Source organism: Asparagus officinalis, chromosome 7 (genome assembly GCF_001876935.1).
Source record: "Asparagus officinalis chromosome 7, Aspof.V1, whole genome shotgun sequence".
Lineage (NCBI taxonomy): Eukaryota > Viridiplantae > Streptophyta > Magnoliopsida > Asparagales > Asparagaceae > Asparagus > Asparagus officinalis.
In genome coordinates this window covers 136,595,415-136,611,655 of record NC_033800.1, presented here as the reverse complement: position 1 = coordinate 136,611,655, position 16,241 = coordinate 136,595,415, and the positions used below count along the sequence as shown (strand labels likewise).

General features: G+C 38.2%; 1 protein-coding gene across 1 annotated transcript in view; it reads left to right on the top strand.

The window, feature by feature from the left end:
• LOC109848512 (5'-3' exoribonuclease 4-like) overlaps positions 1-6,884 on the top strand; it is a 19,496-nt gene extending 12,612 nt beyond the window's left edge. The window contains 13 exon segments of the mRNA XM_020418030.1: positions 1,169-1,255; positions 2,209-2,304; positions 2,854-2,924; positions 3,191-3,319; positions 3,398-3,474; positions 3,554-3,594; positions 3,684-3,758; positions 3,885-4,036; positions 4,109-4,213; positions 4,332-4,407; positions 5,822-5,898; positions 6,150-6,247; positions 6,250-6,884. Of these exon segments, the coding sequence (XP_020273619.1) occupies positions 1,169-1,255; positions 2,209-2,304; positions 2,854-2,924; positions 3,191-3,319; positions 3,398-3,474; positions 3,554-3,594; positions 3,684-3,758; positions 3,885-4,036; positions 4,109-4,213; positions 4,332-4,407; positions 5,822-5,898; positions 6,150-6,247; positions 6,250-6,740 (1,575 nt within the window). The 3' untranslated portion in view covers positions 6,741-6,884.

The following is a 16,241-nucleotide window of genomic DNA, read 5'->3' as shown; positions in this document are numbered from 1 at the left end:
TTTCACTTGTCAGGTTTCTGATTATGCTTAGGCCTTAATTTGAATTTTGGGATATATATTTGTGTTGCAAGTGAAGCAGTCATTCTCTTGCTTCTTCAGACAATTTTTTTGTCACTTGAGTTCATTGTTTCAAGGACCACCCCCAACCGCCCGCCAAAAAAAACCCCAATTTTTTTTTTCAATTTGTACAGAGTAGAGATTGATATTCCTGCATTCAAGCTATTCAAAAGGATGATTCATTTTAATTGGTATTAAATGAAACATTCATTCTATTGCTTCTTCAGAAAATTTTTAATTACCTCAGTTCATTGTTTCTAGCCAAAAGGAAAAAAAAATCAATTTCTAGAGATTAGAGATTGGCATTCATAAATTCAGCAATTCAAAAGGATGATTCATTATAATTGTATTAAAAGAATCAAAGTATATCATATAACAATAGCAATGTTGTTCAAATTGAAAGGGTTTGAGAGCATTATTGTGCATGTGACACTTAAGTCCTTGGTTAGATCAAAGTCCCTGTCACCGCGCCAAAACTCAAAGTTGCCAAACCAAAACTCTGAAGTTGTGGTGACGGCGAGGGTTAACTTTATAGTCTAACATGCCTCCGTAGGTTGAAGATCCTTTTATGAGCAGAAACTTGGACCCACACAGCGGTATCATTTTTTTAATCCGCTTTAAATTTGTGGTCTAATACCACCTTAAAATCCCTGCCACTGCACAAAAACTTCAAATTGTGTGCAAGAACTGAATCTAGGTTCCTCTAATACCACCTTGAAGTCCTTGCTACTGCACAAAAACTCCAAATTTGTGGGGAGGGCTGAGTTATAGTTTTGTATTTTAATAGACATGTTATATTAACATGTCAAATATGCAAACATGTTTATGGTCCATTCTCAATTATGGATGGCCCACAGATCATTTGGACAACTTGGCTCGTCAAGTTCATGTTTCTGTCCGAGTAGGAGTAAGAAATCCATGTCATATTTTCATACAAAATATTGGCTTACTGGTATAGTTATGGGTGATCAGAAGATTTCTTTAACTTTTTAATTGTTGCTATTATTTTTACGGATGTTTTTAGAGTCTTTTTTGTTGCAGATTGCAGTATTCCTGTCGTGTTCTTCTTTCTTGCTGATGTTTTTTTCTTGTTTGCTAACATGGACCTCAGGCTTATGAGAATAATGAAGGACTGAAGCTTAAAATGCAAAGGGAAAGTTCTGTAGATGTTCCATCTACACCTATGACTGTGGACAAGGTTTAGTTCTCTTTCTCTCCTGACTATGCATGCACACAGCTCTCTTGAGCAGCTAAACTCTTGAAGAATTTTTATCTGCTGCAAATGGACTGTATCATATGAAGACTTTATTATCATTGCCATTATGTGAGCCCTCTAATTTAAATGGTAGCTTTCGGAGCAGATATTATCTCAAGAAGGTTCTGGAGACAAAAGTGATGAATCTTTTATAATCTGCTGTCAATCTAATGTTAACGATTACCTATTGGCAAATCCTGATCAAGAAAACAATGAACATTGCAATAAAACCTTGTTAAATGAATTCCTTTTGCAATAACATCCATATATTTAGATACATTCATCAAATCATCATGATTCTTTACAATTTTAACTGATTTTTTTTAGCGACAGATAGGGGGGAAACAACGAATACTTCTCACACCCTTTCTACTCGTGCCTCTTTTACTGCTTACTTTGCCTAGAAGAACAAGTTTTGTGGGACTCATTTTCATTTTCTTTCTCATGTAACTATGTAAGTATTTTTGAGTCCTGTCTCATTATCCAGAAGACAGATTTGCTATCAAACTAATATTCTGCTTGTATTATACAAACTGCCTCTCAAGTAACATATTCAAAATTTAACTGCTCATCTTATTCCTCAACTCAACTTCTTGAAAAATAATATGGATGTCCATATCCTAATGTTTTTCATAATCAGTATTTTATATAGTAGCAAAAATTGAACTCTCACCTATGAGTTGTCAAAACCATTCAATTCTTCCCTTGAACACTTGTTTCATGAGTCACTGCTGAAGGTTGGTGCCTTGATCAAGGTCTTAATCCTTAGCACACTAGTGAACTTCAAATGCTTTTTGAAAAGCATGTTAATTCCTGGTATAGATGAAGGCATTGATTTTTTTTTAAGTCGTATACCTTGTTTTTTTTTAAAGTGATTACAGCATTCTTCTTTACAGGTAAAATTAGGTGAACCTGGATACAAAGAAAGGTATTACATCGAGAAATTTGAAATAGAAGAATCAGAGTCAATTGATGACATCAAGAAGGATGTTGTAAGTTATGTGGCTTTCTTGTATGCAAAAGTATTCAAAATTTCTGTAACAACTTCCAGGTTCCACTTATGCATATTAACACTCCCATCAGCTTTCATCTGTGGTTTTAAATTGTTATGTAATTACATAATTGTTCTGCCATTGGATGTGGTTAGCATCTTGTGTAACAAACTAACCTGCAATATTAACAATGCATGTAAAAGTTATGTTTGATGGCTCATGCTATGATTATGTGATTGGTATTACTTTTGAATTAATTTGGTAGAAATGATTGACAAATGGAAATGTTGGCCATTTAGATATTTTATTTTGTGTATGCAAAGATGTCATCCTGAACTTATGGCTAGTATTGATTATATATGTCGTGGTTAGTTCTGCTTCTGAATCATTGCTTGCAGTATTAGTTCAAAAATATAATTGACGTTATTGGTTCTAGATCTACTGACATAACAAAGACACACATTTACCTCTCTTTGTAGGTTACTAATCCATTTGTAAGATACAATTGACAAATCAGTTGGTAGCTTAATTTTGTTCATTAATTTTCAGGTTCAGAACTATGTGGAAGGTCTCTGTTGGATCATGCGATATTACTACCAAGGTGTTTGCTCTTGGCAATGGTGAGTTATGTTGATATCTCTAAAATAATTGGTGGTTTCCCCCTTCAACTATAAACTTTTACTATTAAACAACACAGATGTATTCTAAGCCATTATTACTCTGTATCACTATCACTTATCAAATAATAAGAACATGATGGCCTATTTTGTATGTGTTCTACTTACTATTGGATCGGATATGGCAGCAATCATTATAGGGCAGGAATATTTTTGCATGTTATATGCTTTATAATCATTTTGCGCCTCGTAAAATTATATTGTTTCAGGTTTTACCCTTATCATTATGCCCCTTTTGCGTCTGATCTCAAAGGTCTGGCAGACATGGAGATTACCTTTTTCCCAGGGCACCCATTTAAACCTTTTGATCAGCTAATGGGCACATTACCAGCTGCAAGGTTGGTTGCTATTGAGAATAATTTTTTATCAAAGTTTCTTACGAAATCTTTATAGGAGCTTTTCCTGCTTTTGTGTAGCTCCAATGCACTGCCTAAGCTGTATGGGTCTTTGATGACTGACCCAAATTCACCTTTAAAAGAATTTTATCCAAAAGGTAGAGTTGATTGAACTGGAATCTTCTATCCATTTGCATTATTATCTGTTCTTCATGGATTTTATGTTTCCCTGTTCAGATTTTAAAGTTGACATGAATGGCAAACGCTTTGCATGGCAGGTAAGCATGTTGGAGTTATTCTTTAGCTTTTTGCCTATTATTTGTTGTTTCAAGAAAAAAAAAATATCTGATATTCTTATGGAGTTCAGGGTATTGCAAAACTTCCTTTTATTGATGAAAGACTTCTGCTTTCTGAAACAAAGAATCTTGAGGACACACTAACAGTACGGATAGTTGAACCCTTTTTCTACTTTGGTTTTTGTTCCATGTCAGTACTTAATTTAGTAAATATCTAATTTAATAAGTATCTGTTTCCAATAATAATCTGAGGAGGCTTTTTGCTCACACAGGAAGAAGAAAAGTATCGTAATAGAAAAATGTTTGATATCTTGTACGTTTACGAAAGACATCCCCTAGCGGCACAAGTTGCTTCACTGTACCATCTGTATTCTCGGTCATTGGAAGGACAATCATATTGTATTCAGATCAATCCAGCATATAGGTAAACATGATACTGCAGTAAGTGTACTTACTATGTCAGTCTCATGTAATTGTTGTGTTTGCGTTGTTGCAGTGATGGAATGAATGGGTTTCTATGTTTATGTGAAAGGAACAGTTACAATACATCAGTTTCTTTTCCACTTGAAAGGTGGAACACTGTTGAAAATAACCGAGTTCTGTAAGTATCTATTTACTGGCTCCCATTCTACCCTAGGTTAATTCCAACAGACAATTGTTTTCATCAGTTTTCAGAGCTCCTGTATTGTGCTAAAATATTTCACCTTATATTTTGCAAGAAATGCCACCTATCTCAATCCTAAGAATCATCAACACATTCCAGAACCACCTGAAGGTGTGATAATGCCAGTGAAGGTACTTTTTGCCTCCTTTTGTGAATGCAAGGACTTGTTAATAAATTGCAAATATTGAGTTGTGCTAGACTCATTTTTTGTGGGTTATTCTTGCTTTAGTACCCCCTAAGTTCCATCCATTTTTTTTGGTCCTGAAGTTTTAATCTGTTAAAATGATACCGTAAAATTTCACCTTCTTTACACTTAGTACCTTCAGTTATATGACCGTTGAAGAAGTTTCCAGTGGTAAACATTAAACAGCAAACATTGAATTGTGGTAGGCTCCTTTGTTTTGTGGCTTATTTTCACATCAGTATCCCAAAGTTTCATTCATTTTTGACTTTGATACCCTGAATATATATCTGCCAAAATGATACCATAAAGTTCCACCTACTTTACACTTAAATCTTCTTTATGTGACCATTGGAGTTTCTATTGGAAGGATACCATAAAGTTCCACCTACTTTACACTTAAATCTTCTTTATGTGACCATTGGAGTTTCTATTGGAATTTTATCATGTGACTATCACGTGATTGTTTTTGAACGTTGTTATCCTTGTTTTAAAGAGAATACCCTTGAAAGGATAGAGATGGCATTTCACGTCCTCGACCGTTAAGAAAAAAAAGTCTTAACTGCCTCTTAAAAACTTCAAGGCCTCTTTTGGGAAAATATAAATTTCAGTGTATTAAAGTCAAAAATTGGCGAATTTTTGGAATATTATAGTGAAAGTAACCCTTTTCCTCATATCCATGCCTTCCCCCTTCTTTGTTGTGAAGCACTGGGATCTACTTGTGGCAGCACTTCACAGTGAACATTAAAGATAATTTTGAATTATTTGTTAAATAAGTGGGGGAAAAGGGAAAGAAAGAAAGAACGAAAAAAACTTATAGAGGTTAACCCTTTGATAGTGTTTCTTCCCAATATCTATTTCTCTTTTACCCATTCAATTGACAACAATATTGGATACCATCCAGGGGTAATGGAGCTGTGCCTTATAAACTCATCTATCTGTGACAATGTGCTTTGACGTTGCCATAATCTTGTTGCTGCCACTTGGTGCTGCTTCTGCTTGTTACACTGCTTAACTTTGTTACTAAGCTTGATCACATTTGTACTAGATATGACATGATTTTTAATCCTTTTTTCAGCTTTAACTGTGAAGTGATAAATTTTGATCAGATAAACCTGTCTTCAGTGCAATTGATGTCAGTAGGGAGTCTCAAAATTTGTAACTTAATACGACGTTATGCATACTGTGATGTGATTTACTGCTTTATCTAGGTCATAGATGATGTGTAAGTGCATAATCCAGCGAAGATGGAGCAACATCCGAGTTATAGTTAGATTAATTGGCTTCATTTCCTTTCCTTTTCTGTTTGGTTCTATGACTTGTTCAAGCTAAATGATTGTATCACTTATCCCCTTATTTTCCAGGTTGTGAAACCTCAAGATATCAAGCCCTTCCCTGTATTATGGCATGAAGATAACCGGCGCCATCAATCTAGAGAAAGGTATTGCAACTGCATTGGTTGTAATGTTATCGTCATAGACAGTTTCAGACTGTTCTGCAAAACTAAATAGAAAAATTTGCTAGAATTTCAAATTCAAAATCTAGTGGCTGCAAAACTAAATAGAAAATGTTGCTAGAATTTCAAATACAAAATCTAGTGACCAAATAGTTCAAGCTGACAATGTTAGATGATACTGTTTAAGAGATCCATAAAGAATTTTCATCATTTTTAAGTCCTATTGTTGATGACAGGCCACAGGTTTCCGGAGTTATTACTGGCTCAAGGCTAGGAGCAGCAGCACATCGTCTGGTCATAAACTCTCTGCAAACCAACTTCAATGGCAATGCACGAGTTCAGAGCTCGCCAGCAGGAATTACCCTCAAATGATTACCCGACCTAGGCCAGCTGGATCTTTAGGATATGAAAGAGGCTTCAAGGAATCTAATATTCGTCATCATTATTCTGGTCCTATACCCCGAGCTATTTCAAACTTTAGGCCGGTTAATTTCTTTAACGAAACACATCTCGGCAGGCAGAACTTTAATTATCAAGAGCAGTACTATAATCTCAGGACAGGGATGTCAAATTTCTCAATCGAAGAGGGAGCAAGCTTTCAGTCTTATGCAAGAACACAAAATTCTGGGCCTTTCTCAAATCAGCAGCAAAATGTCCACCGTCCCGGTCCTCCACCCTCACTACCTCCCACAAATTGGAACGGTAGTGAACAACAAACCTCATCCAGGGCAATTTATGATAAGCAGCAGCAACAGCAGATGAGCAAGGGACACCGAATCAAATCACAGGCCCCTGAAAATTCGTCAGATTTTGCAAGGCAGTATTGAATTCACATCAGATTTTTTTTCTCCCTTATTGTGACGTTGCATCAAATGTAACTACATTATATAGTGATCAAATGTGATTATATTATATAGTGATCATGAATTGATGATCATTCTTGAAATGTTAACAACAGGGTTCAAGGCTTAGCTTACGCACAACTTCCGCCTTCGCAAAGGAGTAGGTTTTTTTTTATCTCGCTAGTATTCTCTGGTATGTTTACGAGTTCAAACAAGTCGCAAAATTGTGAAGTTGCGAAGTTTTTGAAACGCTAAACGTATCCGGACGAGGCCTAATTGCAAGAATAATGAGTCGTTGTTTAACCTTAGCCAAACCCGTTACACATCAAAAAGACCTCTTAATTTACTCGCTGACTTAATAACCAAAGTCCCAACACCGACAACCCCCCGCTCGACGACTGAAAACCAACAAATTTTACCGCCTCCTGAAACTAATCATTGGCGGTTGCCAGCTGAAGGGACAGCAGCTCCTCCTCGGGGATAATCCTCACCGTACAATCCGACCTCGGACGCGCCACGCAGAGCAGCGCGTACCCCCTCTCGACACGTCTCGCTGAGCATCCCTCGCTCTGGTCGACCTCCCCGCTGAGCAGCCGCGCCGGGCACGTCATGCACAACGCCCAGCCTGGCAGTCGTGGGGGACGCGCCACCCCCGTCGACCAGCGCCCGGTCGAGATCGAGCTCGTCGGGACTCGACGTCGGAGGCGCGGGTCTGCCTTCGTGCTCGATGGTGACCTGTAGGCGGAGCGACGGAGAGGTTGGCGGCGGGGGAGGACTCTTGAAGGGGAGGAGGCGAGGGGTGGCGGTGGGGTTTGGGGAGGGGCTGGGTTTGGGACGGGGTGCGGGAGGTGGCGAGGGGGCAGCGGGGTGAGTGACGTTGCCATTTTTTTCCTTTTTCTTTTGTTTGTTTGTTTAGGGGCGCGTGAGAGAGGGAGGAAGATAAGGTGCGTATGGCCCTTAAATGAAGAAATTTTGTTATAAACCCATTCACATTAAAAAAAAAAAATCGACCCTATTGAGATTTTATTACAAAAACCGATTCATTTTGTGGCCACGTCAGCATGGTGGTCACAAAGTACGCCTCCTATGAATTTACAAGCTAAATTAGTCGGGGTTCGAAACCCCGACTAATTTAATTACACGTTTAAATTAGTCGGGGTTGAAAACCCCGACCAATTCGAAGTGTAGAAGGGCTGTGAACATGGGAGAGGATAATCCTTGGGCCGATTGCATTACGTCAATCCAATTTTTTTTTCTCCTCTAAGACATGAGCCACATGCTTCTTAGCTGAAGTGGGATTTGTCCTCTTACGCTGACGTCTTGAATGAATCTACATGCTGCTCCTTAGCTAAAGTGGGATTCGTCCTCGTATGAATCCACTAGCCTCGAATGTGAATTTACAAGATAAAGTGGGATTTATCCTCTTGCATTACGGCCAATTAGACAACTAGTGACCGTGTTGTTGTTGTGGAATTAAAAAAAACCAAAATGAATGTGAAAGCCACCAGACTCGCCCTTACCCTCCCCAGCCAATTGTTTTGCTAGCTATCGAATTGGACGGGGTTCCCAACCCCGACCAATTTTAACGTGTGATTAAATTTGTCGAGGTTTCAAACCCCGACTAATTTGACTTCTAAACACAGGGGGCCTCCTAAATAGTCGGGGTTGTCAACCCAGGAACGAGATTAAAAAAACCGACGCACTTTGTGGCCACGATGCTGACGTGGCCACAAAGTTGGTCGGTTTTTGTAATAAAATCTTAATATGATCGATTTTTAAAAAAATGTGAATAGGTTTATAACAAAAATTTCTTCGCCCTTAAATCATTCATATTTTGGAATCAGTCCCTCAAATCATGGAAATTGTTGCTATTTACGGCCCTGGATATCTGGGTTACTTTAAAGTTAACCTCTCGAATCACTAAAATTGGTTTTTTCCCAATATTGCCCCCTCATATTGTAGCTATTTCTAAATTTGCCCCTCAAATTGAATTCTTTCTTCAAATTTGACTAAACATGATAATATACATGTTACAAAAACAGGTTTTCAAAAAACATCTCCCATTTATAAAATATCATCATTTTGCAAATATGTCCAAAATATGAAAACATGAGATACTTGAATTTTGATGTTTTTGACATAAACCAAGTTTTGAAACTTTGTAAAATAATTTTATAGACTTGATAAAAAGTATAAACTATAGTTGTTAAGTCTATAAACCATATAAACCAAAAACACAATATTTTTCCAAATATAATAGAATATGAAACATATAAAAGTGTATATGAAGATATATATTGTTTCATATCTATATAGCTAAACCAAAACATATATGTATATATATAACTATATATATACAAAACCAAAACGTGTATGTGTGTATATAATTGAGCTTAAAGTACTAACACACATAATATAAAAACCTAAACTAAATTACCGAAGCAATGATCTTGATCTTCAATAAGCTCTTCTTAGTAAATTTGCAGATGAAGCTTGAACTTGAATTATACTGTTTCACTCCATTATTCCGCCAACCTCCATTGGATATGATCGTGAATGCTTAATTACATCCATCCTCCAACATATTATTTGTCTATAATAAATAGGAAAACACAAACACTAGACAAACAATATTAGAAGTAAATTATTTGTAAATTATCGTCAAAACAAAAGGACCCAACAATACTCACGTGAGTTGGTTAATGTAAGTTTGTGTAAGTCATTAACCAATTCATCGAAAGTAAACAATTTTGAAATAAACAACGGCTTTGTGACACCTCCTTCATAAGCGGGCATATTATTTTCAAGATAGTTAATCTTCCCATCATATGAACAAAGAATTACGATTCGATCGTTCATCATTACCTCTAAAGAGTAAAAAATTCAATATCAATATTAGAAACCCATAATTAGAAAAACCCATAATTTAAACCATTAAATCTCTTATATCGATATTAGAAACACATAAACTTGACATTTTGTTAACTTCACGGTTACAAATTTCGATAATTTCCCTCTTAACTTCATACACAATATTATTTAATTTTTCTTCACAAATTTCATAAATAATTACAAATTTATTTAAAATTTAATTTTTCTTCACAAATTTCATAAATAATTACAAATTTATTTAAAAATCTAATTTTTTACAAGTAATCACCAAGAAATTGTGAGAATATATAAATAATTACAAATTTATTTAAAAATCTAATTTTTTACAAGTAATCACCAAGAAATTGTGAGAATATATAAAAACTTTAAATTTAATTTTTTTAAATATTTTACCTTAATATTAACGATGCCCTAATTGAGGTGAACTTCAGCAGTGACGACGACAGTGAGGGCCAACGGTGGGGGCTGACGGGAGGGGCGACGACGTGGTCGGTGGCGGCGCCAGTGAGGGGAGAGGGTGAGGGCGAGGTGAGGGCTAGGGGTGAGGGGGTCGGGTTAAAGAGGAGAAGAATGGCTAGGGTTATGGGACGACATCGCTTCTGCCTTATATAGGCAGAGCGAAAAATCCACGGGACTTCAAGTCCCGTGGGGTTGCATTTCTCATTTTCCAGAGCCGCGACTCTTTGGAAAATGATCTTGAAACTTTACGGGACTTCAAGTCTCGTGAAGTTTCAGCAATAATAACAAAACTTCACGGGACTTCAAGCCCCGTGAAGTTTTTTGAACTTTTGTACTTTACGGGACTTCAAGTCCTGTGAAGTTTAGCAGCTTAAGAAAATGACTGCTAAAGTTCACGAGACTTAAAGTTTGTAAATAGGGGATTTAAACTTCACGGGACTTCAAATCCCATAAATATTTTTTGACAAATAAACTTGGAAGGGGTCGTTTTTGGGGAGTAAGTTTGCAAATAGGGCTCTTTTGAAAATTTGTCCCTGAATTTTTTTACGGACAAATTTTTAAAACAGACCCTTTTGGGTTTTATTTGTAAAAAACGACCTATTTCGAAAAAATTTACAAAAACCGACCTGTTTTCAGCCCAGCGCTGAAAACAGGTCGGTTTTTGTTAAAAATTTTCCGAAACTTCACGGGAGTTGAACTCCCGTGAAGTTTAATTTTATTCACAAAACTTCACGGGAGTTCATCTCCCGTGAAGATTTATGCCCATATATCGCCAGAGCTGCTCTCTGGGAAGTTGAGGCTGCAACTTCACGGGAGTTGAACTCCCGTGAAGTTGCAGGTTATACTAAACATGCACAGCCTGCTGTGCATGTTTTGTATACGTACCTGTTAACTCATATATATTAACTTATATATACCAATTTATTTGCAAACAACAATCACAACAATATATACATGATTCAACCATGAATTAAACATGCACGATTATATATATGAACAATAATTGATCTTCAAAAGTTTAGTATTTGAAAATTCAGGAAAGTTACAAATTTTAACAAAATAAGTTTAAATACAACCCAATATAGCTCCCCTTCTTCCTCTCCCTCTCTTCCCCCTCCCCCTCGCTCTTCCCCGCCCCCTGGGTTCCTACTGATGAGTCTCAACTATCTGTGTGTTCGGCTGTGTATGAAGCTGCGAAGGGCCAGCTCCATCGGCATGCGAAGTGCCGGCTCCATCGGCATGCGAAGTACCGGCTCCATCGGCATGCGAAGTGCCGACGTCATCATCACGTGGTCGTCGACGTTGAGTGTACGCCTGTCCAAATGAGCGAGACCTGTCCTCGCGGCCTGCGAAGTCGTCGACGTGAGTCTTATGAAACACCTGCGCTATGCTCTTCTTGATCTTGCTGATGAGCCCTAACGCCACCTGATCCTGAATCTCAGTCGCGTGCGCATCAATATCAGCATCAATGCTATCTAAAACACGGACATGCGAGGTAAACAATTTATTAAGTACCAACTCAATAAAAAATGTTATAATTTAGCTTAGAAACTTACGTAATCTCTCTCGTTCATCCCACTAGGGATGTAACTATCTGTTGGTAGGCGTGGCATGTGTCCAGCTGACGGCTGTGGGTCACGCGTGATCCATCTACGTGTGATACCCCAATACCAACGCATATACGCGGGCTGTGGGTCACGCGTGATCCATCTACGTGTGATACCCCAATACCAACGCATATACGCGGTATAGTCAATAGCTGTGGGTCTCGTATCTTGTATGAAATCCCACCTGTGAACCCACCTGTCTATATAGGCCGCACGGACTATGGCCCAGTCAGTACGGTGCGATGTAGGGCGCCGCTGACGATCGATCTGCTCGACAGGATCTGGAATATGCTGAGAGAGCGTAAACTACCGTAGCACACGGTCCGGGACATGCATCTCCACGATCTCCCAACAGATCAATGGAACTCTGGCTCTCCACAAGTCGGGACTATCTCGGCAGATAGGTGCAAGAGAATGCATATCGAGTTCCGACGGTGTATAGGGTCTCCACTTGAACTGAAATAAAATAAATCATTTATCAATATCATATAGAAAAACTATAATATTCATACTTCTTGAGTTTTATATTTACCTGTTCGTGTTGGAGGACATCAAGCTCATTTCGGTAAAACTGACGGTGACGCTATATTTACCTGTTCGTGTTGGAGGACATCAAGCTCATTTCGGTAAAACTGACGGTGACGCGTCGCTGATCTGTACTGAGCATATCGCACGTTATACCTATATGCAGAATAGCGAATATATAAGTACAAATTCATTACGAATGAAATATATGTGTACAATTATACCTGTATGCCAAAGGATACTGCCCCTCCAGGTCACGGTGCATAAGTAAAGTGGGTCGTCCATTATGAATGCCCTCCCATGACCAAATCTGTATCAACGTATAACATCCCTTGAATTCTTTATTCCGCATCAGGGATACCCTACCCAATTCTTGATACAAGTACGCCAACACCGCACTGCCCCACGATAGTGTGCCGCATACACCGAAATCCTCCAGGAGTGGTAGCCATCGTGCATGTACGAGTGTCTTGCTGGCATCAGGAAATAGTACACACCTTATCATGTGCAATATGTACGCACGAGCATAAAACTGGAGCGTCTCAATAGGGGCATCCTCTGGTATATCGCTCTGAAATGTCTGACGAAGCCACGATAGCTTCATCGCACCACTCCTCAAGTCGGGAACCTGACCAAGAAGCCTAGTACATACCCCTGGCCAACTATGATCATCGGTGCCCGTAACTACCGGTCCATCGATCCGGAGTCCAAGTATGACGGCCACGTCCTGTAAGGTGATGGTGCACTCCCCTTTATGCATGTGAAAGGTGTTGGTCTCTGGCCTCCACCTCTCAATAAGTGCAGTGATGAGCGGCCAATCAAGCCTAATATATTGAATCGTCGAACACTCCCGAAATCCGGCCTGAGCGATCAGCTCTAGTACCCTCTCATCCTCAATGACCCAAGCCGAATGACTCTGGGAATGCTCGACCATCGTGATGTCTGGTACGGGTTGCACATAAAACAAAAAATGTTTAAGTATATGCATACCAAAAATTTAATAAATCAAAGAAATATATATAAAATTCAATCGTATTACATGTCCCGAACCAATATGATCTGAACAATGACTCGCCTGAAGGTACAAAACGTCGGGATTTATCGGTCCCGGATCCATAATGAAAAGACCTGTGATTAAAATATGAGCATATATACAGAAATATGAGACGCTACATAATACAAATGCATGGATGAAATGAACACAGCCTGATCGAGAACATATTACAAATACGAATACGCAAGTCATACAAAACATATTACAAATACGAATACGAGTATCATACGAATGTCATACAGGATCTGACATAGTGCAAAACGCTACATAATACAAATCAACGCCTAATACTAACTGGACACCTATTTTTGTTGTGACCCGGCTGATCACATCTATTGCACTTATTTCTCCTCCTAGCTTCTTCACGTCCATCATCCATACTATTTCTAATACGCACGATACAAGGGCGCCCCGCCGATCTTTTATACAAGGGAGGTAATATCCGTGGCTCGTCTTGTGTCCAATGTCGACTATCGTACGGTGGACGAAAACACTCTTTGTACGTTTGTTGATAGTTGTATGCAGAATACCAAGCCGCGACAAATTCATAATGTGAAATTCTAGCACCACCCTGTAGATCGGAGCAAGCTGCTACAACATGTGAACAAGGAATACATTGTAGTTACGGTACATTGCAAGTGCATATACTAGTGTGATCCACCAACATATTGACTTTGTAAGAGCGACTTTCTCTATGGGTTATTCCCTCGATAACCTCCCATTCATTAAAACTGCATCGTACGACCTGAAAGGACCGAGCTTGTACAATCCGAGCCACTAGCATTTCATCAACCTTTGGTGTTAGCTCTGAGCGGATATTTTCACCAAGTTCTCGACGTCGGAGAAAGAATTTATTAAGCCTTTGTATTTACCATATAAGTGGGTTCCATCAATGCTAAGAAGAGGACGACAATATCGAAACCCCTCAATACAGAGCCCAAATGCCCAAAATGCACCGGTGAACCACCTTTCTCCGCCATCAACCGGGTCCGAAGATACTTCGTAGACAGTCCCCAGATTTTCTCTTTTGAGTGCTTCAAGATAATGAGGTAAGATCTCATATGATTTATCCCAACCCCCGAATATTTTTATCATCGCCTTCCTCCTAGCATTCCAACACTTGTGATATGATACATCCAAGTTGGTGGCTTTATGCACTAAAAGACAGATATCTTTCGGCCTTAGATCAAGATCCTCCCTCAGATGCGGTAAAATCAATCGATATATAAAAGAAGAGGACGCATTCTTGTTATTCATCTCTAATCGAGGATTGCTACAAGTGTGGAGTCCATTGTATGCCGTGATTTTGAATTGCCCGCCTACTCTTACACCCTGAGCGTGAATTAAGCTTCCACGGACACCTCACATTGCCGTCATGGTGTCCACTATTATCTTCGACATCGTCATCTTTGCGATAGAAACAAACCACATTATAGCTTGTAGTATTATTTTTGGTTGGCCTGAACTTCACATTTTTTGCAATGGAATAATTATAGCTTGTAGTATTATTTTTGGTTGGCCTGAACTTCACATTTTTTGCAATGGAATACGTGCGAATAACATGGATCAATTTCTCCTTACTCTCGTAAAGATCTTCCTTTATGAATGAGAAGTCCTCGGCCTGTGTATCAACACCGCTATTAGTGCTAATAGGAACACTTTCCATCACGGAGTTATCAATCCATTCATCTCCTTGAAGTTCATCGGGCGGCGTATCCTCTAAGACGACATACTCATTATTAACATAACATCCATCGATGTGTTGGTTTTCCCCGTCATCACGATCTATCAAGGTCATGCTATTAATTTGTAATCCCTCCTCTTCATCATTCTCGGATTCAACACTTGCATTATCTTCTTGAATTCCCGTGTTTGTATCGAAAGCATTCGAAGTGCCCACGAACGAAGGACCGCTCATGTATTGTGATTGTGTCCAACATTCATCTTGTTGAGGAGATAAAAAGCCTACAGAATCAACTTCAGGATCCTCCAACATGCGGGAATACATTCCTTGGGAGTTCAACGATTTGCCCAAATCCCTCTGATGTTTTTCAATGAACAATTCGACCGAACGCTTCTCGTCGTGTAAGACATGAATGAGACCCATATCGTAGTCACTTGATATTTGAATGCCACTTGTTCTGTTCCCCACAACAGGATAATTGCAAACCACACTGAGGTGATACTCACGTGAGTTAGTTAATGTAAGTTTGTGTAATTCATTAACCAACTCATCGAAAATACACGATTTTGTTATGAACAACGGTCTCGTCGCGCCTCCTTCATAAACGGGCATATTATTTTCGAGGTAATTAATCTTCCCATCATAAGAACAGAGAATTACGATTCAATCGTTCATCGTTACCTCTGAAGAGTGAAAAATTCAAGATCAATATTACACGAAAAGCCAAATAAATACACAAAATTATTTGATTTTTCTTCACAAAATTCGTAAATAATCCACAAAATTATTGATAATTTCCCCTCTAATTTTCACATTTATTGATAATTTCCACACTAATTTTCACATTTATTGATAATTTCCACACTAATTTTCACATTTATTGATAATTTCCACACTAATTTTCACATTTATTGATAATTTCCACACTAATTTTCACATTTATTGATAATTTCCACACTAATTTTCACATTTATTGATAATTTCCACACTAATTTTCACATTTATTGATAATTTCCACACTAATTTTCACATTTATTGATAATTTCCACACTAATTTTCACATTTATTGATAATTTCCCCTCTAATTTTCACATTTCTTCACAAAATTCGTAAATAATTCACAATTAAATTCTAAAATCTAGATTTTTATATGAAATCACAATCAAATAGTGAGAGTATACAAAAATTAGAGAGTATAAATTTTTTTAGGAAGAATTTACCTTTTTTGGATTTTTTGACTCAGATCTGAGATCTGACGGCGGCGG